The 25,222-nt window shown below is 38.4% G+C and overlaps 1 protein-coding gene across 2 annotated transcripts; it reads right to left on the bottom strand.

Moving 5' to 3' along the window:
* Positions 1-1,535: 1,535 nt before the first annotated feature.
* LOC127420099 (transmembrane protein 240-like) lies at positions 1,536-24,545 on the bottom strand. 2 transcript variants are annotated; one of them, XM_051662092.1, is made up of 4 exons: positions 23,730-24,545; positions 23,309-23,499; positions 9,689-9,897; positions 1,536-2,748 (listed from the first exon to the last, which is right to left on the bottom strand). In XM_051662092.1, exons 2-4 carry the CDS (start codon positions 23,398-23,400, stop codon positions 2,594-2,596), a joined length of 456 nt encoding a protein of 151 aa, XP_051518052.1. In that variant the 5' UTR covers positions 23,401-23,499; positions 23,730-24,545; the 3' UTR covers positions 1,536-2,593. The 2 variants fall into 2 exon arrangements, with proteins under 2 accessions (XP_051518052.1, XP_051518051.1); XM_051662091.1 differs by having other exon boundaries at positions 23,309-23,415.
* Between the last annotated feature and the right edge of the window lie 677 nt (positions 24,546-25,222).

Genomic DNA, 25,222 nt, shown 5'->3' with positions numbered 1-25,222 from the left:
GTCGCAAGTTCAAATCCAGGGTGTGCTGAGTGACTCCGGCCAGGTCTCCTAAGCAACCAAATTGGCCCGGTTGCTAGGGAGGGTAGCGTCACATGGGGTAACCTCCTCGTGGTCGCAATTAGTCGCTCTCGCTCTCAATGGGGCACGTGGTAAATTATGCATGGATCGTGGAGAATAGCATGAGCCTCCACATGCGGAGTCTCCGCAGTGTCATGCACAACGAGCCACGTTATAAGATGCGTGGATTGACGGTCTTAGAAGCGGAGGCAACTGAGACTTGTCCTCCGCCACCCGGATTGAGGTGAGTAACCAAGCTGCCACGAGGACCTATTAAGTAGTGGGAATTGGGCATTCCAAATTGGGAGAAAAGGGGATACGTTTTTTTTTAATTATTATTTATTTTTATTTTTTTATGAAAGTGGAGTGCGCCTCATCTTTGATGGACACACATTACACGGAGGAAACAATCCGTTTTAATCTCAAGAACTTTTCATCCAAACAAGGCGATTTTCCAGGTATTCCAGTACTTACATTTTTAAAAGCTAAATTCAAGCATTTAAGCACTTCAAGGACCTTGTGTGAACCCTGAAAACAGTGTAGAAAAAAGCACTGTAGGGGTAAAATCAACCGGTAGAGAGATTATAATGTTTGACGGGTCATTTCATTTATGATCAAATGGACAGAAAACAATGTTGCAGATTTCAAAATTTCGGGTTATGCCACGATATGGTTCATATTTTTTTTTGGTTTGCTATATATCAAAATTTGATATATCGTCCCATCCCTAGAAACCAGTCTTTTTTGCCCTACACACTCTCACGTCAAAATCGTAAGGCTCATTCGCATAATATCGTACGACTGCACTCGTCTGAATTCGTACGACTTTCACTTCGGCCAGTGACGTCACTGGACATTGTCTCCATCTAATACGTGACAATTACTTGCTTCTGTCACACACAACAGCTTCCTATCTTGTTTACACACTCTGCTGAACGGTTAGGTTTAGATAAGGGGTTTGGGTAAGGGCATAATATTAATAAGCATGTCCTTTACGCCTCGTGCGTGAAACTCGCGCTTACTTCCACATTTGACATCTGGGCATTTGCACATGATGAAATCATAAAAATGTATACGAACAAACTCGTACGAAATCATATGAAATAGCCAACTCGTAAAATATGTACGAATTTTCATGAGACTGGGTTGTTTTTGCCATAGCCTACTACAATTCTTTGAGAATGAAGCTACAGGCAAAAGCTCCAAACCACCAGCAAAGACAGAGCCCCTAACCCAACCCTTACCCTAACCCTATAGGTGAGTGGAAGTGCTGCCTCCTTTTGGAGTAACCCCTCCACATTCTGGAGTTTTCCCGCCCTCTTTTGGAGTTTCCACCCCCGTCTCCGGGCTGCAGCAATACCTACTTTGCTAAGTTTTTGGTTATGTTTTATGAGCCTGTAGAATTATATTAATATTATTAGCTATGGAAAACTAAAGAAAAAGTGACTATGTATGTGTTTCTCATTATGGATGTCATTTTATTGCCACCTCGACACATTTAGTCGTTCAGAAATGACCCAAAACTAGGTGTCACTGTTGTGCTTCAATGGCACTTTTAATAAAACAGACATTTTATCTTCACAACAGCAATGTCTGGACATAAAGAGGAAGAGAAAATTGGGTCAGGGCTCTCTGTGCTTGCAGGCTGGTTGTTCTTGTTTGAGTATGGAGTAGTTTAAAAGCAGACCAGGGAGGAGTATTGGACACAGTGTAGGGAAGACAATGCAAGTGCTAGCGGCTCTCTCACATTTGATGGATGATGTTCAAAACAGCAAAAAGAGCCCTGACCATACATTTAAATCTTCCTGCACTCTCTTTATTTACAGATAAAATTAATACATTCATTTATTCACATAGTAACAAAGCTAATCAATCTTTTTTAGAGTGATCTGTATCCAAACAGTTCACATGTCACATCTGCATTCAAAATTCATTCTTTTCATTTGTCATTTACTCTCTTTTTATACACTTCATGACTCTTCTATAAGAACTTCATACTTTTGTGTGGTCTTAAATCCCTTAAAACAATATGTAAAAGTATTTACATGAGCAGTAATCTCTAACTATACCATCACAAAACCATGACCTCGACCCTCCCACCCCACCCACACTTATCACCCATTTCCCAAAAAGTCATATCCTAATGAAAAAGCTAAAAAAAAAGGTAGGGGGAAAGCAAGAAAAACAAACTTAATTGATTCCCAATGTCACAAAAAACATTTCTTGCATCCTCCCCCATTCTAAAAGTGCATGCCTAGATTCAGCAATGGAAAATAATAAGCCTGTACAGAAACAAAACTTTCCAAAAACATTCGCCCAATTTCCTATCTCAGACATGGCGAACGAAGAGACAAATCAGGATATTGACAACAATAATCTTCTTTCTTCTTGATTTTTAGTTTTTGCAAATACTTGATCACATTGAGTGCTTTTAGAAGGTCTAAAAGTTGGTTCAAACTGTAGTGGAACAATTAAAGTGGGTCTCTGAGGCAGCAGCTGGTAATGGAGCAGTTTTGGGGAAACTGTCATTAAACAGTCAGAGGTGGCGGGGGCTGGGATGACCATTATGATAGAGCTTCTGCTTGATATGCACCATGTTTCCACTGGAATCCTCTAGTTGCCGCAGCTGTGCACGTCTACGGAGGTCCCGAAGGTTACAGAACTGGGGTAACCATGACCAGGAAGGGGTATCTGTCAGATGAAAAGAAAAAAACTGGTAAACTCTTGAACTTTGTCTATGTGAAACACCAGAAAAAAAAATATAATGAATGTATGGGGTAATACTTAACAATAATGTTGTATACATTAAGATTAGTTAATACATTAGGCATCACTACTAGCATTGAACAATATTTATTTACAACATTTATTAATTTGGGTTAAAGTTAATTTATAAATATACTACTGTGCATTCTTAGTTGCATTTCTTATGCATTAAAAATGTTAACGTACTGTATAGGCTAAAACTTCCAATGGCAAAAAATATGTTTATGGTAGGGATGTGCTAGGGTGGTAGACTAATTGACTAGTCGTCCAACAACTGACTAGTCAATTACTGGGGTCGACTACTAACATTAATATTTTTAGTGGTGGTGGTTTTAATGGGAGAAGCATTTCTCAAATTAATTAAGAGAAACAACTTCTTGAAGAGCATTTTTGCATGATGATAACTTGCTGTGCTAAACAGTGATTAACAGTCAGAACAGTAAAACCCTCTGCAAGAAGTTTAGTCTCTTTCATGCTTTTGGTTTAGTCCTTTTACGTGCTGCTGTTAAAGCAATCAAAGTGCCGAATTAACAATACATTTCAAGACGATCACTGTCAGACATTAAATCCTCTGCTGTGAGTAACGTTACCGTATATGTGAGGTGTTGTGGAGATATTAAAGTCTTTTGCAGATTCTGTCTGACATAGTTCTGCACTTTTGAATGCGAAACGAGGAAGCGTTGAACTATTTGATTATGAAAATCTTTAGTTTTCACATCCCAAGTATATGGGTGTTTCTTTAAAGGGGTCATGACATGAGGAATAAAATTTTCCTTGATCTCTTGACATATAAGAGGTCATTGTACTAAAAAAACTGTAAGTTTCAGAACTGAAAACTTCCTCCTTGATAGAAAAAGAGCATTTATTTCAACCAAGCTGCAAAAATGGCTGGTTTGGAATTTGTGGAACTTGTGATGTCACAAGGACTAAATACATCTGCATATGCAATGCCTATTTTTCCGTCATTGCACCCTTGGTCCCGCCCAATGGTTCTCAGTCAGTCACACAGTTGAAGTGGAGAGAGATGGGGCCTGTCATGGGAGATTCATCCTAAGTGGACTTACACAGGGCACCTTCATGTGACTGTCTGTATTTAAATGTTTTTCTACTTAAACATGCACAGACAGACGTCTTTGACCATTTGATACATACAGTGCATCCGGAAAGTATTCACAGCGCTTCACTTTTTCCACATTTTGTTATGTTACAGCCTTATTCCAAAATGGATTAAATTCATTATTTTCCTCAAAATTCTACAAACAGTACCCCATAATGACAACGTGAAAGAAGTTTGTTTGAAATCTTTGCAAATTTATTAAAAAAAAAAAAAAAAACGAAAAAAAAAAAAAATAAATAAAAATAAATCACATGTACATAAGCATTCACAGCCTTTGCTCAATACTTTGTTGAAGCACCTTTGGCACCAATTACAGCCTCAAGTCTTTTTGAGTATGATGCTACAAGCTTGGCACACCTATTTTTGGGCAGTTTCTCCTATTTGCAGGACCTCTCAAGCTCCATCAGGTTGGATGGGGAGTGTCGGTGCACAGCCATTTTCAGATCTTTCCAGAGATGTTCAGTCGGGTTCAAGTCTGGGCTCTGGCTGGGCCACTCAAGGACATTCACAGAGTTGTCCCGTAGCCACTCCTTTGTTATCTTGGCTGTGTGCTTAGGGTCGTTGTCCTGTTGGAAGATGAACCTTCGCCCCAGTCTGAGGTCCAAAGCACTCTGGAGCAGGTTTTCATCAAGGATGTCTTTGAACATTGCTGCATTCATCTTTCCCTCGATCCTGACTAGTCTCCCAGTTCCTGCCATTGAAAAACTTCCCCACAGCATGATGCAGCCACCACTATGCTTCACTGTAGGGATGGTATTGGCCAGGTGATGAGCGGTGCCTGGTTTCCTCCAGACATGATGCTTGCCATTCAGGCCAAAGAGTTCAATCTTTGTTTCATAAGACCAGAGAATTTTGTTTCTCATGGTCTGAGAGTCCTTCAGGTGCCTTTTGGCAAACTCCAGGCAGGCTGTCATATGCCTTTTACTGAGGAGTGGTTTCCGTCTGGCCACTCTACCATACAGGCCTGATTGGTGGAGTGCTGCAGAGAAGGTTGTTCTTCTGGAAGGTTCTCCTCTCTCCACAGAGAAACGCTGGAGCTCTGTCAGAATGACCATCGGGTTCTTGGTCACCTCCCTGACTAAGGCCCTTCTCCCGATCGCTCAGTTTGGCCAAGCGGCCAGCTCAAGGAGGAGTCCTGTTGGTTCCAAACTTCTTCCATTTACGGATGATGGAGGCCACTGTGCTCATCTGACCTTCAATGCTGCAGAAATTGTTTTGTACCCTTCCCCAGATCTGTGCCTCGATACAATCCTGTCTCGGAGGTCTACAAACAATTCCTTGGACTTCATGGCTTGGTTTGTGCTCTGACATGCACTGTTAACTGTGGGACCTTATATAGACAGGTGTGTGCCTTTCCAAATCATGTCCAATCAACTGAGTTTACCACAGATGGACTCCAATCAAGTTGTAGAAACATCTCAAGGATGATCAGTGGAAACAGGATGCACCTGAGCTCAATTTTGAGTGTCATGGCAAAGGCTGTGTACAGGTTTTTTATTTTTAATAAATTTGCAAAGATTTCAAACAAACTTCTTTCATGTTGTCATTATGGGGTATTGTTTGTAGAATTTTGAGGAAAATAATGAATTTAATCCATTTTGGAATAAGGCTGTAACATAACAAAATGTGGAAAAAGTGAAGCACTGTGAATACTTTCCGGATGCACTGTATCTCGGGCCGCTTTTAAAAGACGCTGTGTCAAGTTACAACTCTGAAGAAGAGAAGCTCTCTGTCATTCAGCTGAGCACAAACGAGTCATGGACGCGTTCTTTCACCCATCTGCATGTGGATGTGTCTTCAGCGTATTTTATAGTGGATTGTATGTTTGACTCATACCAATACGATTCAAGCTTTGCAAACAAACTGTTATTGAAGAATGAGGCAGTTAAAACACGTGGACACAATTGCAAAACCGTGAGTAAACAGTTTAATTCATGAATATTTCATATGTCATGACTGTGTGATAGTTTATGGTTCTGTGTGATAGTTTATGATAGTTTCATGACCCCTTTAAAGGAATAGTTCACCCAAAAATGAAAATTTGCTGATAATTTACTCACCCTCAGGCCATCCAAGATGTATCTGAGTTTCTTTCTTCATCAAAACAGAATTTAAGACTTTTAGGAAGAAGAACTTTATTTGTCGAATGGAGTCGTATGGATTATTTTGATGCACCCTAAATATGCATTTTGGACTGTCAAAAAATGGAGGACATTCACTTGCATTGTTTAGAGGAGGAGGCCTGAAATGAAATCCTAAAAGTCTTAAATTATGTTTTGATGAAGAAAGAAACTCAGATACATCTTGGATGGCCTGAAGGTGAGTAAATTATCAGTACATTTTCATTTTTGGGTGAACTATTCCTTTAACTTCGGGCACTTTCATGTCCCAGGGGTTGATTTTTTTTATTAAATCAAACATATTTCAACTTTTTTCTTTCTGTTATATGGAGTTCTCAAAACTGAATTAGAAACATTTTACCAGGGCTTCCTCATTTGTTTTGTTAGTACATTTCAAATGACTTTTATGTACAGATTTTAACTGTTTTAGCCTTGTCCCAGACAGCATTAAACTATGATATAAACTATTAAAAAGATGATAATCTAAACAAAGGGTAAAATAAGCATAAATCATGTCAATATTTATTGTGTGAAAATGTATGTGTAAATTATTATTTTTTTTAATTACGAGTTGTGCCATTTTCACAACACCAAAGTTTTTGCCACTATAATAAAGTTTTTTTTTTTTCAAAAGTTAGTGTTCTTGTTTAATAAGTCAGCAAAGGTGTCAGTTAAGAGCATGCTTGAAATGAAATATGAGACAAGTGATGTTTGAAGAAAAAATTTTATTGGGCGTCACGCCCAATCAAGATGTAATTTTGCCAAATTATGGAAAAAGTGTGAAAATGTCATTTTATTTTGTTTTTTTTAGGATACATAAAATGTAAGCCACAAAATCAGCCTTCGCACGACAAATGAGTTGTCCATTTTATTTCAAAAACATTTCTCCATCATTTCCACTAGAGAATTATATTAAACACAATAAAAAAAATTGAGATCTGGCAGAAATGACACTGTAGTGGGAATTTTCAATCTTATCTGGTGCATGTACACACACTATTGGACATTTTAAGAAGACAAATAAAAACAATTCATGAGTGTGATTTTTTTTTTTTTTTTAAAAGAGTTTACAGTGCCAAAAAGTCCACAGTGCCCCCCCCCCCCCCCCAATATATACATATATAAACATATATAATCTTATTTTAAAGTTTTACCATGAAAAGTAATCACTATGGAATATCATACATTCTTGATTTGGCTAATAACATGGTTAAGTGAAGCACATTATACAATGAACCAAAATGTCTACTCGTGTGTATGTGTGTGTGTGTGTGTGTGAGAGAGAGAGAGAGAGAGAGATCCTCAGACAGCTCTGCCCCTCACTACTGGCCCTGTTAGAAGTGTGTGTGTGTGTGTGTGTGTGTGTGTGTGTGTGTGTGTGTGTGTGTGTGTGTGTGTGTGTGTGTGTGTGTGTGAAGATGGCAGGGTGGGGTGTGGGGGATATTTATAGCATTCTTGGGTATGCCATCAACTAGGACTATAGTGAAGGGCTTACAGAGGAAGACAGTGAATAAGGGTTTTTTCAAGCCTTTTATGAATCAAAAGGAAGGGGAGCAGAAGTTAAATGAACACTTGCATATAAAGGGGATGCAATAACAGGTGTAAAAAGATAGAGTTCCTTAGTTTAAATAAAAGCGAAAGGTGGCAAGCCATCACTTTTATAAGCGCAGTATTCCATTATTAAAAAATAATTAACAAATTAATCCAAATACATTGCTCCTGATCTGAACAGAAAGTAAAATAACTAAATGGAAAACTGATTAAGGGGTTAAGAATACTCAAAGCGATGGCCTCCGTAGACTGAGGAATTAAAGAAATGAGACTGATCTCTAGAATGGGACAAAGACAACTAAAAATCTATGTGTATCTCTCAATGTACTGTGTATGTGTTTTATGTGCGAGTCGAGTGTGACTGCATACATACATGTCTCGCCAACTTGCCTTCCCTTTCCAGCTGCTCTTTGTCTATTTATAGCACTCACACAGTGCAAGGGTGCAGGAGTGTGCATGTGTGTTGGTGGGGGTGGGGGCATAACAGCATCTCCCTTCATTATTCCTCTCCATCAGCCTCACCTTCACTCCTTATATTGGTGAGGCTAAATGAGGTTGACCTGCCATCAACGTCACAGTTTCACAGCTGTGGTGTGCTTCACTAGAGGGGCATTCCCAACACTTTTCAGTAGGTCAAATATGGAGATATTATTTTCTTTTCTAGATCTGAATTTTGACACATATATTTCTTTCAGCTCGCTCAGTTTTATCCAAAAGCTTGCATACCAAACCAAATCACAGGTTGTGTATTTTTTTCAAGTGGAGGCTTATTTAACAGATCATATAGTAATATTTACTAATACAGTTCTTAATGAGATTCCTATGCACTAGTGTCCACTTGGTATGGTCTTTTCAGTTAAACTCTTTTGTTCCAAGCTTTTTGTCTTTGGTTATATCTTTAAAGGGCTAATTTACCCAAAAATGAAACTTCTGTCATCATTTATTCACCTTCATGTTGTTCCAAACACATATGAGATTAAATGATGACAAGTTTCATTTTTGGGTGAATAATTCTTTTAAATACATCCAAGGAATATTGTGTACATATTCATACTAAAAGCATTCCCTTTTAAAGTAGCATTTACATCTGCCACAGCATCTGTACTTCTTAGCCCCAATGGACCTCGGCAACTGTTATAAACAACTGCTGTTTTGCATGTGATTCGGTTACATTCAATGAATGCCTGCTGTTAATTTCTGCAGACACAGTCTACATCTTAATACATTCATTACTGAGGGTGATAATAACAGGGCAAAAGGGAAATGCTGACAGCTCTTGAAAATGAAAAAATGTAGCGGTGTATATGTTTGGGGACAGAAAATTACATTTTTGGAACTTTTGGTGGAAAAAAATGTTTTTAAAGGGTTTAATTATTGATTTGTTTCTCACACAGACCTATCGATTTGCTTCAGAAGACACTCATTGATCGACTGGAGTTGTGTGGATTACTTTTATGCTGCCTAAATATGACTTTTGGACCGTCAAAAAGCCAGCAGCTTCACGGCACCCATTCACTTTCACTCTGTGGATAAACAGAGCTGAAATGTGCATATAAAAATCTTAATTTCGGTTCTGCTGAAGAAGGAAAGACATACACATCTGGGATGGCTTAAAGGTGAGTCTATCATAAGAGAGTTATCATTTTGGAGTGAACTAATCCTTTAAGGCACATGGTCGTAACAGTATTGTGTTGCATGTTAATTCTATATTTTTTAAGATGACAGTGATATGACTTATTAGTATCTGCACATAATACATGGCATTTATTGAGCCATGAGAAAATATCACACAGTGTCTTTCAACCTCAAATGCATCATTCCAAATGAAATATAATGGCAACAAATATAAAAAGCATTCATGTAAAGGTTTCTCTTCATAACATTAAATAAAATATCACTCTAGGGAGAAAAACTGTTTAAAAATGCATGACCACTCTGTAACCCAATAATTTTTCAGTTTCATTTGTCAAATCTTGGCCTGCAGGATTCCTACAAGAATATCCTTTGACCCTTACATCTATGTATATAAAGTATATGCTTTCTCTGTACTCTTGGTTACAATGTTCTTCCAACTTACCATAATAGCGACTGGCTCTCCAGGCCCTCACAGCACAGTGCAAAGCTCCATCCAGCCACAACAGCAGCCAGCTGATACAGAACCCCAACAACAGCCCCAGCATGAGGTCCATCTCCTGTTTGGTCACACTGTCACTCACAAAGTAATTCTCAGATGAGTCCACGAGTGAATGGTCTCCGTCATATGGAATTACGTAGTGAACATGATGCCTGAAACAGAGAGGGGCTTTTTAAAATACAGTTGTAAATTTTGCAACAAAGGAGAAAAGTATAAACCTTAAATATGAAATAATGAAAATATAAAAAAGGACAACAATAGATGGGGAGAGAGACAATTAGGACATATTATGTAAATTACACAAACCATAAAGAAAAGCAGACAGGGAATAAGTGCTTTAATAACTCTCTCAGCAGGGTGGAAAAAATCTACGTTTCTGTACTGTTGCTAAACTGCATGTGTGTGTATTTGGATCCAGCTGAGCTCAACCAAGCTGTGATGTTTTCTTGGAACATATAAATGCATTGCATATGGCTTAGCACACAGCTTTTAGAAATAATGCAATTTATAAATGTTCAAATAATAAAATAATTCACGTTGCTCTGTGATTTTAATGGAGATCTATTGTAATATTATTTTACAGTTTCATGTTACTTTAGAAATAATTCTGCAGAATTATCTCCATGTGTCTTAGATAAGTATTAACTCTTCATCTGGTTTTGCAAAGTAAAAATTACTTCATATGATAGCGACCAAAAATAAATGATTGTGACAGTAATTTAAAATCTAGTCGCCATTGGTGACAGTTGGGATGTGTGCTTTCATTTGCGGTTTCGTCAGATATCATCTTGTGAGTTATTGAATACATCTTTAGAGTGCCAGTGTGTCTCGCACTGCTTTTCACCCATTCTGTTGATGATATGAGCTCACTGGCTGCACGCAACAACAAAAAAAACACAAGCCATGATGTCTTTATAATGAATCACCTGACAAAAGCTTGTTTGAACTCAGGAGCTCAGGTTAGCAGTTTGAATTCGAATCACTTTCTCAGTGAATCAGCCGTCAGTGTGTTCAAAAATGGGAGCGCAGACATTTCAAAATAGTAGTCCCATGTGTATTTTGGGTTTAAGTCCTGTGTTATGTACCAAATCTTTTTTTTCTTTTTTTTTTTCTGTTTATTATTGATTGTGATTGGAGCGGCACAATAAATTGCATCTGGGATTTCATTCAATTTGCACTCTTGTAGTCTTTGTGTCTGGGCCATCTAGTTACAGTAAAGAAAGACTAAGGTTTTTGTGTGTGTAATAGATATGTATGAGTCCCTCATTGGACCTAAGTATCAAAAGCTGGATCTCACATCACAAATAAATAAATTATATATATATATATATATATATATATATACTATACACTGGCGGCCAAAAGTTTGGAATAATGTACAGATTTTGCTCTTATGGAAATAAATTGGTACTTTTATTAACCACAGTGGCATTCAACTGATCACAATGTATAGTTAGGACATTAATAACTTCAAAAATTACTATTAAAATTTGAATGTTCAGAACTTCTTAAACTACTTCAAAGAGTTCTCATCAAAAAAATCCTCCATGTGCAGCAATGACAGCTTTGCAGATCCTTGGCAATCTAGCTGTCAGTTTGTCCAGATACTCAGGTGACATTTCACCCCACGCTTCCTGTAGCACTTGCCATAGATGTGGCTGTCTTGTCGGGCACTTCTCACGTACCTTACAGTCTAGCTGATCCCACAAAAGCTCAATGGGGTTAAGATCCATAACACTCTTTTCCAATCTGTGTTTCTTTGCCCACTGTAACCTTTTCTTTTTGTTTTTCTGTTTCAAATATGGCTTTTATTTTGCAATTCTTCCCATAAGACCTGCACCTCTGAGTCTTCTCTTTACTGTTATACATGAAACTGGTGTTGAGCGGGTAGAATTCAATGAAGCTGTCAGCTGAGGACATGTGAGGCATCTATTTCTCAAACTAGAGACTCTGATGTACTTATCCTCTTGTTTAATTGTACATCTGGGACTTCCACATCTCTTTCTGTCCCTGTGTAAGACTGTAGTGTACACCTTTGTATGAAATCTTCAGTTTTTTGGCAGTTTCAAGCATTGTATAGCCTTCATTCCTCAAAACAATGATTGATTGATGAGTTTCAAGAGAAAGCTGTTTCTTTTTTGCCATTTTTTGTCCTAATATTGACCTTAAGACATGCCAATCTATTGCATACTGTGGCAACTCAAAAACAAACACAAAGATAATCTTAAACTTCATTTAACAAACCAAATAGCTTTCAGCTGTGTTTGATATAATGGCAAGTGATTTTCTAGGACCAAATTAGCAATTTAGCATGATTACTTAAGGATAAGGTGTTGGAGTGATGGCTGCTGGAAATGGGGCCTGTCTAGGTTTGATCAAAAATGACTTTTTTCAAATAGTGATGGTGCTGTTTTTTTACATCAGTAATGTCCTGACTATACTTTGTGATCAGTTGAATTCCACTTTGGTGAATTAAAGTACCAATTTCCTTCCGAAACAGTAAAATCTGTACATTATTCCAAACTGTTGGCCACCAATGTATACAGTATATATATCATATATTTATTTGTGATGTGAGATCCAGCTTTTGATACTTAGGACCATTGAGGGACACATACATAACTATTACACAAGGTGAAAACATTCACTGATGCTCAAGAAGGCAACACACTACTATATGCATATTATACTTTATGTAAATACCTGTTATATAGATCCTGAAGGACATTACTAAATATAAAAATATATTTTATCTCTTATATTTGTATAAATTAATCAAATAATAAATGTGAAAACTTATGAGACAAAAGGGGAACGCAAATTTGTGCACTCAACTATACAGTGTATATATTAAACACACGATTATTGAACCATCAGCTGTCTCTTCTTTGGATTTCTATCTTTCTGTCTAAATCTAAATTGAGCAATTCTTTGATGTGACAACTAAAACAGCCATTTGGCTCCTAAATGTTTCAGTTACGAGCCAATGGATCCTTATTAATTTTTTTTTTTTTTTTTTAGTCTGGAGCCCTGCAACACTGTAAACCCTAATATGTTAGCAGAACTCAAAAAAATTTGAGCCAATCACTTACATCAAAAATTTTAAGTTATTAAACTCCCAATTTCAAGTTAATAGAACTTTCATATTTTAATTTTGTACGTCACACGCATGATTGCATAATTGCTCATAACTTGAGTAAGCTAACTCATACATTTTGATTGCACTTAACTTTAAATGTAACTCTTTGGCTGAACTTAAAATTAACAAGTAATCTCAACTTAAATACTTCAGGTAGAGGAAACCTAGCTAGTACTAGCTAGAATTAGCTAGTACAGTGAATGCTAGCATGCTGAATGCAAGCTGATGGGTAACATGCACTATGCTTTGATTAGCATAGCAGCTGCTCAATGAGTAAAGCAATAGATGAAGTTACTGCTTACAAACAAACGCTCCGCCCCATCCCTTCCCGTTCCCCAGTTTTTATAACAGGGTTTTTGAACTTATGTGTGAAATAAGGTCTGTGGTACACATTACTTGACGATACTTGGATGTTTTTTCTACAGCATAAATTACACACTTTCATACCTCAAATGTGAATTTTGAAATCACTGTGCAATTTAAAAAAAAAAACAAGTATGTAATTCAATACAGCTTCAAAATTCATGTTTGAGGTGTGACTGTGTGTAATTTATGTTGTAGAACAAAACGTCCATGTATCATGGTGAATTATCTTCCGGGTTTTTGGACTACGAGCTGAACAGCTCTATATGGAACAGTTCTAGCTTGTACATATCCTCAACCTAAGCTCAAGCTTACATTCATCTTGTACAAAGAAATTGTTTTTAAAAAACATTTACTCTCTCTGTTGAGTGCCATGCAAAGCATGCTGGGAAATATAAATCCCCTGCCCAGTTTCAGTTAAAGTTCCTGTAAGAGACAAGTTCATTTAAGGTGCACTCAGTAATTTTTTATTCAGTAAAAGTTTAACTCCTAAAGACATGAATTGTAATTTTGCAATATATGTAGGAAATCATGACCACTCACATTAAAATGAAGAATCCAGCCATATCAGAAACCCTATAAAAGCTGTTTTATTCTACATGGAGAGGGTCCGCACATGGGGGTTGCCATGTAAGAATCACATGACCAACCGAATACTACTCACTTAATCTCAGTAATTGTCCTGTTATTTGACACTTTCACTCATTGATTAAAATAATCATGGCTGACTGTGAATACTAAATGTCTACAATGGCATCTGAAACTGAAAACAATTGATTTTAAATGATGCTGCATCCAAGCCGCTAGGTGTCAGTGTAAGTCCAAGATGACACAAAAACAAAAGTTACTGAGTGCGCCTTTAAACTCAAAACAATAAAACAATTCAGGTTACTTAAAAGGTGTCAGTTTCGTGAACTCAAAAGAAAGAGAAAGTTATAAATACTCATCAAGGTTAATTTATTTTAACTAATTTGTATGATTTAATTTTTTCCTACTCAAAACAATTAATTATTTGAGCATTAGGGTTTACCGTGAATGATGAAACAAAAAATGACAATATGGCTGTGTTTATATGATTTATGAATTGGCTTTAAGTTTCATGTAACAAACAAACAAATTAAGACACATGAGATTTGAGTACGGTGATGCCATGCGAAGGGCAGACATGTGAGAGACAGCTCTGCGCACTTTGCTATTTTTTTTTAAATTATTTTCATGATATAATCCGGTGAAATTCAATACACCCAGTTACACATTTACTGTTTGAGGTAAACATGGCAAAGAAGTCAAAATCCTCGGGCTCTGGAGACATTAAAAGACAATTACGGGTTCAAGATGAAAGCCCAGACAGGCCTGTGGACCAGGGACTCGATTTGGATGGCGCGGCAGGAGAAGGAATCCAGCGTCAACTGTCCAACATGTCGGTGATGTTGACGAAGGTACTTGCGGACTTGGAGGATCTCGCTGTAATATGTCGATCGATTACGGTGATGGAAAAAATTCTCTGAGCTAGTCACAAGAGTGACAGATGTTGTAAAACTAATAGATTTTTTGGAGTCATCAGAGAGGGAATTAGCCGCTAATCCGCCCGCGACCAAAGTTGATTTGGAACATGTTCTAGAAAAGCTTGAAGATCTTGAGAATAGAAGCCGCAGGAATAACGTTCAAATTGTTGGAATTCATGAGCATGAGGAGGGCAGAGATATGGTGAAATTCCTAGACGAGCTTTTCCCGAGTCTGCTCGAAATAACAGGCCACAAGCTGGAAATCGAGCGAGCTCACAGAGTCCCAGCTCACAGATCTGCTGAGGGAGGAAGGCCCCGATCGATTCTGGCCAGATTTCTGAGATCATCTGACAAAGATCTCGTGTTGCACTAGGCGAGGAGCAAAGGAAAGCTTTCTTGGAAGAATTACAATATTTTCTTGTTCCCGGACTTTGCGAACTCGACAAGAGAGAAACACGATCGGTTTAGGGAATGCAAGAAACTCTTACATCAGCGGAAGATCACTTTTGCTCTGATGTTTCCGGCCAGACTGAAAATAAACACCAAGGACAGCAGCAAAGTATTTACATGTCCCAATCAGGCAATGTCTTTTATTGAAACAATGGGTGAGTAACCATTGGGTGTTTTTCTTGTGAGTGGATTGACTCACTGGCTTTCGGAGGAAGCTGGGCGCCATTTTTATTTCCTTTTGTGTTGGCTCTGCCGAGTGGTTGGAGTTTGTTTTGTTTTGTGGATTAACACTTTTCCTTAAAGAAACTTTTGCATTGACAGAAGATCACTTTTACAATGAACGGATGACCGCAAAATATCTACATGCCCACACAAAGGATGTCTTTTATAAAGTTGGCGGACTGTGCAAATCATGGGATATACTTTTATGCGGCCTCCGAGTGAATTGACTCTTGATCATCCGAGGAACCGGGATGCGTGTTTCGTTTCCTTTTGTGCTGGTCCCGCTTAGCGGTTGGAGCTTGTTTTGTCAAATAACATTACTTCAGGACAGTTATGGATGAATCTGTCAGTTCCTTGTGCTTATGCCTCCTGTTGGCTGGAGTATGATTTGTGGAGTATTTTCGTGGGACATTGGAATGATTATGTCATCTGCTGCACTCATTAGCTGGCTCACTGAAGATTCGTTTGTCTGACCAAGGAAACTGAATGGCTTTATATCGGCTGGAATTGTTTTGTGAAGGAACACACCTTCGAGGCAGTTTTGTGAATGAGTCTACACATTCTTTGTGTTTATTCTGCCTATTGGCTGGGGTTTGTTTTACAAAATATTTGATGTTATGTATGTTTTAATCTACAAATTTGTAAGGCAAAATTGAGCAATCCGAAGGCAAAGTTGTCGCGGGGGCTCTCGTAGGCATACATGGACTCTTTGAGTTAAAAGGGATTGACGCTGGTTGGCGCTGTCATGCACGGGGTTAATGCGCACGTTTTTCTTTTTTCTGTTTGTTTTGTTCGGGGTTTTATTGTTGCATTAATGTTGAAATGTGGTCTTCATAATTTTGTTTTTGGCACACAATTTATTTTTTCTATTATATCAAAATGTCAAATGTTAATATGAGTGTACTATCTCTCTCCACGTGGAATGTGAATGGGTTGGGGCACCCCATAAAAAGGAGGTTATTTCTTTTCTTAAACATAAGAAATATGATATAGTGTTTCTTCAAGAAACGCATCTTTCCCTGCAGGAAGCTGAAAAATTTGGGAAGATATAGGGTGGACATGTTTTCTTTAGTGCTGGCTCAAGTAAGAGCAAGGGAGTCATTATATTGATTAATAAACATCTACAATTCAAATGTCTCAAACAGACTAAAGATAAATTGGGGAGAGTCATTATTGTTTTAGCTGAAATTCAAGGGCAAAGGTTGATTTTGGGTAATATTTACGCACCTAATGCTGATGATCAGGGCTTTTTTATAGATCTTGAAGGGATGTTGCAAACCGCTGGCACCCCTCATGATATAATTTTGGATTTTGAATCTTTTGATGGACTCAAGCCTTGATCATAGTGAAGCAAAAGTGTGTAAGCTCCCTAGAGCAACATTGATGCTTCACAGGATGTGTAAAATCTTGGTCTTACAGATATTTGGAGACTTTTGAACCCATCTGGTAGAGACTAAAATTTTCATCAGTCCATTTTTTTTTATATCCAAATCCCTCATTTCATCTGTTGTTGACTGCTCAATTGGAAACATTTTTGTCTCGGATCACACCCTGGTGAGTTTAGAGGTGTTGCCACATATAGAGTAAAGGAAATCATATAGTTGGCACCTTAATGTATCCCTTTTGCAAAATCCTGATTTCCAACAAATGTTAAAGACTGAAATCAGTGTTTATATGGAGACCAACTGGTCCTCGGTATCCTCTGTGGGCGTGGCTTGGGAGGCACTTAAGACGGTTCTTAGGGGCCAGATCATACAGTATTCCTCATTCATCAAAAAATCCAAAGCACGAGAACTCGTGGAGTTGGAAGGAAATATTAAAAATGCAGAGGCAGAGCTGAAGTGCCATATGTCATCTGATGGCCTCAGAGAATTGACCCGATTGAAATATAGATATAATACCATTTTGTTGCAGAAAGTGGAGTTTTGGTTATTCAGGGCAAGACAGTCATACTTTGAGTCGGGGGACAAAGCAGGGAAGCTTTTGGCTAGATATATAAAGCAGAGAGAGTCTTTTTCTACCATTCCCTCAGTGAAATCTGCTGGTGGTGAAATTTTTACCTCAGCCATTGATATTAATAATGCTTTTAAAGTATTCTATCTTGATCTTTATAGTTCCACATCTTCGTCTACTGATGAAGATATTAGAAACTTTGTGGAACCATTAGATCTTCCTAAACTGAAGATTGAGAAAAAAAAAATGCTAGATTCTGAGATAACCTTGGAGGTGCTTGACGAGGTAATTAAGTCCCTACCTACTGGCAAGGCTCCAGGGCCAGATGGTTTTGCCGCAGAATATTTTAGATCCTATGCTACAGAACTGGCTCCACTTTTGTTAGAAGTTTATACTGAATCATTAAAGAATGGAAAGCTTCCCCCAACCATGACACAAGCCCGGATCAGTCTGATTCTTAAAAAGGACAAGATCCAAGTGAGTGTAAAATTTACCGTCCAATCTCCCTGATCCAACTAGATGTAAAAATTTTGTCAGAAATTTTGGCTAACCGATTAAGTAAGGTTATGACATCTCTTATACATATAGATCAGGTAGGGTTTATTCGGGGCCACAGCTCTTCTGATAACATCAGGCGTCTCATCAATATCATGTGGTCAGTAGCAAATTATCAGTCTCCGGTCGCTGCCATCTCACTTGATGCCGAAAAGGCATTTGATATGGTAGAATGGGATTATCTTTTTAAGATTTTGGAAATGTATGGGTTCGGGAGTACAATTATTGGTTGGATTAAGTTACTTTATTAAAACCCTGTAGCAGCGGTACAAACAAATGGATTAATTTCAGATTATTTTACTCTGAATAGGGGCACTCGGCAGGGTTGCCCTCTTTCCCCATTATTGTTCTGTCTTGCCCTGGAACCATTATCAGCCGCGATAAGAAAGGAGGATGATTTTCCAGGGGTGATTGAGGGAGGTGTGGCGCATAAGCTTCTGCTTTACGCAGATGATATTTTATTATTCATCTCCGACCCCACTAGATCTATGCCTTGGCTCCACAGAATTATTAATTCCTTTTCCAAGTTCTCAGGATACAAGGTCAATTGGTCTAAATCCGAAGCTTTGGCTTTGACAGCGTACTGTACAGTAATGGCCTTCCAGCTGGGCAGCTTCCAGTGGCCCAAACAGGGCATTAAGTATTTGTGAATTTTATTCCCAGCAAATTTGTCTGATTTAGTCAGAGTTAATTTTGATCCCTTAATAAAAAGGTTTTCGAATGATGTGGACAGGTGGGCTTCATTACACTTATCGATGATTGGGAAAGTTAATGTAATTAAAATGAATTTAATTCCAACATTCAACTACCTGTTACAATCTCTCCATACAGATGTCCCCCTCTCTTATTTCAAGCAATTTGATAGCATAGCGAAGTCTTTCATTTGGAATGGTAAGCATGCCAGGTTAAATTTCAATAAGTTACATAGGCCAATTGACAAAGGCCTACCCAAGATTTTGTTTTATTATTATGCATTCGGTCTCAGACATTTGGCTCATTGGTCACTTCCACCTGAGAAAGCCCCTCCCTGGTTTCTTATTGAACAAGAAGTTCTTGCCCCTATTTCGCTATGGCAAAGCCTTTCGATCAAACTAACCGGAGAAGTTAAATCACACCCTGTTATTTCGCATTTGCACATGGTTTGGACTAAAGTGTCCAGAGTGTTTAATTCAGACTTTTATTTAAATGATGCCTCAAGCATATGGCTGAACCCAAAATTACATATTAATAAGTCCCTTTTCTGTTGGTCAGAGTGGATTGGGAGGGGGGTTACTAAACTTGGTGACCTATATGAGAGTGGAGTACTGAGATCTTTTGATAATTTGGTTCAACATTTTAAGATTCCTAGATCCCAGTTCTTTAGGTTTTTACAGCAGCGCCACCTGCTCTGTACTGTTTTTGGGAGTGGTGTACAGCCCCCCCTAAAGCGGCAGATACTTTGGAAATGGTGATTACTGCTTATGGGAAAGGTCATGAAGCTTCTGTGTATTACTCCCTGTTAATTCAGAGCCTGGGGGATGGAGCTTCATCTTCTCTCAAGAGATTATGGGAGAAAGATTTAAACTTGGTATTGGAGGAGGGAGAGTGGGCTAGGATCCTAAAAAGCATCAGGTCTCCATCTAGAGATGCAAGAATCCATCTGATGCAATTTAAGATTTTGCATCGGTTCTACTGGACCCCCTCTAGATTATATAGGCTTGGTCTTAAAGACTAACCCACCTGCTGGCGATGCCAGTCAGAAGACGGGGACACAACCCATGTTTTTTGGGGTTGTATTAAGATTCAGGAATTTTGGTTGAGGATCCAGCGTTTTGTGTGTGATGTACTGGACACTCAGTTTTCATTTTGCCCCAGACTTTGTATTTTGGGTGATGGAGGGGTCCTGAATATAGGAGATAAATATATGAAAAGCTGGGTCCTAACCAGCGTGATGATTGGCAGACAGTGCAGAGTGGTGCACCGAGTTGGGTAAAGTGGCAGCTTTCGAGGAGATGACTTCCAGATGGCTGGGGAACCTGTCGAGTTATGGGAGAAAATGGGGCAGTTATTTGTCTCAATTGGAGAGGTCCTAGTGTGGGGCAGTGGAGGGAGACAATTTTTAATTTTTTTTTTATTTCATTATTTTTATTATAAAGGGTTATAAGTTGATTCCTAATGCATAATTTTGTGGTTACATTTATTTTAGTCTGTCTTGGAATCAATAAAAAATGTTAATAACAAAAAGACATGAGATTTTTTATGCTTTTTCTGCGCACCAATCGAGTTTTCACTGACCACAGTTTAATGACCCGTTTTGAGTGCTATTGGTCCTGATATGTGAAACAGAATACACTCTATGTTTGGAGAGGGGATATAGGCTTATTTGAAATCACCAAGGTCCATCTGTTAAGAAACTGTACAACCCCAATTCTGAAAAAGTTGGGACAGTATGAAAAATGCTAATAAAAAACAAAAAGGAGTGATTTGTAAATTATATTCACCCTTTGCTATATTGAAAACACTACAACTACACATTATATGATGTTTTTCCTTGTGAATGTCCTTGTTTTTTGAAAATGTACAGTAATTTAAAATCAGATAATGGCAACATGCTCCAAAAAAGTTGAGACAGGGGCAATTTAAGATTAATAATTTGACGAGTTGAAATAACAAGGCGATGTGAAACAGGAGATGTTAAACAGGTGAGGCAGTCGTGTCATAGTATATAAGGAGCCTCCAAAAACAGCCTAGTCCTTCAAGAGCAAAGATCATTCAAGACTTGTCAATTTGCCAACAGATGCTTCAGCAAGTAATCCAGCACTTTGAGAACAATGTTCCCCAAAGACAAATTGGAAGGATTTTGAGCATTTCACCCTCAACAGTGCACAATATAATTAAAAGATTCAAGGAATCTGGTCAAATCTCGGTGTGTAAAGGGCAAGACGAAAATCATTTCTGAATGCGTCAGACGTCACTGTCTTAAAAAATGGCATTCATCTGTAATGGATATCATGAACATGGGCTTGAGATAACTTTAGTAAACCTTTGTTATTTAACACCATTTGCCACTGCATCCACAGATGCAAGTTAAGACTTTACTATGCAAAGCAAAAGCCCTACATCAACACTGTCCAGAAGCGCTGCTGACTTCTCTGGGATCGGTCTCATCTTAGATGGAAAGTAGAAAAGTGGAACTGTGTTTTTTGGTCTGAAGAGTCCACATTTCAAAAGGTTTTTGAAAAACAAAGTTGTTATTAGCGTCAGGTCCAAAAGCCAGTGTCTGTATGGGCCAGGGGTGTGTCAGTGCCCATGGCATGGGTAACTCGCACATCTGTGAGAACACCATGAACGCAGACAGATATGTAAAAATTTGGGGGCAACTGCCATCCAGCACCGTCTTCTCCACCGTCTTTTCCACCGTCTTTTCCCTGCATTTTTCCAGCAGGACAACTTCAAACCACATACTGCCCGAAATTCAAGTGCATGTAGAGTGTGGGTGCTAGACTGGCCTGCCTGCAGTCCTGACCTGTCTCCAATTGAGAATGTGTGGCGCATTATGAAGCACATCATACGACAATGAAGACCCTGTACAATTGTGCAGCTAAAGACCTAAATAATGGATGAACGGGGGAAAATTCCACTTTCTAAGCTTAACAAACTTGTGTCTTTAGTGCCCAAATGCTTAATAAGTTTTATTAGAAGAAATGGTGTTGTTTCACAGTGGTAAACACTTGACTGTCCCAACTTGGACCGTGTTGCAATCATCTGATTTGAAATTACTGTACATTTTCAAAAAACAATGAAATTCACAAGAAAAAACATCATATAATATGTAGTTGTAGTGCTTTCAATATAGCAAAGGGTGAATATAATTTACAAATCACTCCTGTTTGTTTTTATTAGCATTTTTCATACTGTCCCAACTTTTTCGGAATTGGGGTTGTACACAACTGATTTCCATCAACATTTAGGAGCACTGTTAAACAAGCACTCCTTATAGTTGGAAACAATTATAATTTGACCTAATTTAGTACTCTCATCTAGATGTTATGTTCTTACATGAACAACTTGTAATCAACAGATTAAGCAAATTTTTTGCAAAAATAAAAGGACAACATGAGGTTCTTTAGTAGCATAACACAGGTTATCTTTAGTAAAGAAGATTCTGTCTTAAGAATAATTGGATAAAGTCCATCTAAACTTAAAGGAATATCCCGGGTTCAAAACAAGTTAAGCTCAATCAACAGCATTTGTGACAATATTGATTACCTAAAAATTTATATAGACTCATCTCTCCTTTTCTTTAAAAAAGCAAAAATCTGGGTTATAGTGAGGAATAATGGAAGTAAATGGGGCCCAATTAATAAACGTTTAAATACTCACTGTTTCAATATTATAACCACAAGACGTAAACAGTATGTGTGTTAACATGATTTTACTGTGATAAAATCGCTTACTTACCTTTACTTTGTAAAGTTATATCTTATTGTACAACCTCATTGCCATGATGACGTAACGCCGTAAACCCTAAAACCACCGTAAAAACGATTATTTAAACAACTTCACGGCTCAAATAATAGATGAGTTTTAATAGAAGAATTAATGTAAGTGCTTTTATAAAATTATAAGCTTCACATTTCTGCCTTTAAAATCTCTAAAAATTGGTCCCATTCGCTTCCATGGTAAGTGCCTCACTGTAACCCTGATTTTTGCTTTTTTGAAAGAAAAGGAGAGACTAGTCTAAATAAATGTTTGTGGTTATCACCATTATGCAATAAATGCTGTCGATTGAGCTTAACTTGAAATGAACATTTTCCTTTAATAAACATTTTCCCATGATTTTTGGTACTAAACTGAACAACATAACAAAACTGCATTTAAGGTGTTACTATTACGGTGCATTCACTCAACGTAGTCCTTATGTATTAAAATCGGTATGGCCAACACAAGCACCCAAGAGAACAACATCTCTGGATGTGCTTGGAGAAAAAGCACCCCTTGATACGCAGAAAAAAAATAAAATAAATAAAACACACACACACACACACACACACACACACACACACACACAAGCAGGGAAATCAAGGAAAATTCTCTTAATAAAAACTGACGCAAACCAACAGTGGCTGCTATGTATTGCTAATCTTTAAAATTACGCCCAATTTATGGCCTAAACACCACGAATATACAAAGGCTTTATATAATGTGACAACATGCTAATGGATAAACCAGATGAAATGGAAAAGACAGTGTTTCGGAGGTTAGAGAATGGTTCAGGCCTAAGAGCTGTTAGTAATAGATGGGGGACCTATCAATGCGCGTAATAGCAACGTTTCATTGTTGTCTCTCGTGATACAAATTCCATGCATTATTAAAATTTGTTGTGTTTATTATTACCTTCCACAGTTGCAATGACACACGCGGTCTTCCCCTCGTAAATGCGGTAAGATGTAGTTGTGAAAGCGGTCCAGGAGTGCGTTCATGTCCATTAAACACGCTATCGCCTGCAAAGAACCATTCGAGTCAACCAGGACATGACAAGCAGTATTGGAACACAGCAACCGCTACATGACCTGGTACTGTGACCACTGCAGGGGAAAATACACATTGATACATTTCCATATCAGCCAATAATAGAAACAAGTGTGCTTGAGCTGTCTTAATTTGATTTTGTTTAAATGGACCACGTACTCCAATTCTGTATTTTCTCCTCGTTAAAAAAGCTCCCCCGATTTCACTTTTTTTTTTTTTTTTTAATGAGAGAAATAGATATTTGTAAGCTAAATGATGATGTGCATAGGCAGCCTAATTAGCTTACCATTACAACTGAAGCACCGAGGATCATAAAAATCATGGTGGTTGTGATCATATGCATCAAAACTTCCAAACTCGCCTTTATCCTCTTCACCCAGTCTTTTCAACAAATCCGGTTAAACTAAAAACATGCCGTCCCGGGAGAAGACGCTCATGGAAGCGCCCTCACCACTACACCTGCTTCTCAGTCCTGAGCACGCCAGATTGGGAAATGTTCTGAAGGTGCATAAGGGTTGGGATGACCAAATCTCACTATCCCAGCGTATTAGCCTACACACCCGGTGTTCACCCACATCCAGTGACACGCTCCGCCTCAGCAGCGCGGTTCGGTATCGTCGTGGGAGGGTGCTGAGGAGAGTGTCCTAGTCTGATTACTGATGCTCTCTCTCCTCCTTTGCGCTCCAACACCGTTGAAAAAGCCGTGCGAAAACGAGCAAGGCCGGTGCCCGTTGGTTTTGTTCGCCTAGATATTGTCGGAGTTGCCAACGTCTTCCAGACTGAGAAGAAATGCTCCCGTTTCATGCATGTGTTATTTAGTACACCATTGATGCTTTTCGCCGTCAAGGCTTTTTTGTCGCATGTTCAAGCAGTCGGCTTTACATAGGCTATCTCCTGTGATCCCCACACTGCTTGTTGTTCTTTAAGATCCTTCTTTCTTTATATCCATTTTTGTTCATGCAGCGGCTTCATACCTTCATCCACGGCAGATAGAATCGATCTCGTTTCCGCGCGTGAGCGTATGTGAATAGAGAGAAAGAGAGAGGGGGAGAGGGGGGTTTGGGAGTGGTAGAAGAGTCTGACTAATTCATTTCTTCCCGAAGACATGGCTGATCTTTTTCAATTAATGAGATGCTTTTACATTATATAGGACGCACGCAGGCATCCCCCAAGGTAGTTTTCCCAATCCATCCTTGCGCCATGCACTCACGCGCTCTGCAGTTCATTTTACGCCATTTCGTTGAGCCTCTGTATCCCACCTCATGTTGCCTGATGCTCTGCACGTTAACTAACACATGTAAAAGGACCTTGACCGAAGATTCAAAGCATTGACTTGGCAGGAATTCAAGCTTTTAAGCCATATTGTTCCCTGTCTGTTTCCCGCGTGACAGTGATACTTGATGCACTTAGTTTCTTTCCAGAGCGTGTAGTAGTGCAGACTGAAGATCATCAATATTTTCTTGAACAAAACGCAACAAAATTCATTTTGTTCTTCTGCAGGAGCCTTAAAGTGAATGCAATAATAATAAAAAAAATAATAAAAAAAATATCAGATACTTTCATGTTTTCAACATGCTTTTAATACAAAACTTTCTGCTATTTTTGTTTTTCACGATTACACACTGATGCATCACTGGTAACTTACAACTTACAACCCATCTTAATGTGTGAAGGTCACTGAAAATATACCATGATGATGCCGGCCACATTCAGCAACAACGCATTTCAGCACCCTGGAGAGCAGCCACAGTATAGATTTACTGCTGACCACCATCAAAC

This window comes from Myxocyprinus asiaticus, chromosome 29 (assembly GCF_019703515.2).
Source record: "Myxocyprinus asiaticus isolate MX2 ecotype Aquarium Trade chromosome 29, UBuf_Myxa_2, whole genome shotgun sequence".
In the NCBI taxonomy this organism is placed as follows: Eukaryota; Metazoa; Chordata; class Actinopteri; order Cypriniformes; family Catostomidae; genus Myxocyprinus; species Myxocyprinus asiaticus.
This window is presented reverse-complemented; position numbering and strand designations above follow the sequence as displayed.

Excerpts from the sequence above, each read along its gene's own strand:
- LOC127420099 (XM_051662091.1), bottom strand. The coding sequence starts at position 23,786 with ATGCATATGATCACAACCACCATGATTTTTATGATCCTCGGTGCTTCA. Across the intron at positions 9,898-23,308 it reads TGTCATTGCAACTGTGGAAG|GCATCATGTTCACTACGTAA; the intron begins GTAATAATAAAC and ends TCTCTGTTTCAG. Across the intron at positions 2,749-9,688 it reads GAGAGCCAGTCGCTATTATG|ATACCCCTTCCTGGTCATGG; the intron begins GTAAGTTGGAAG and ends TTCATCTGACAG.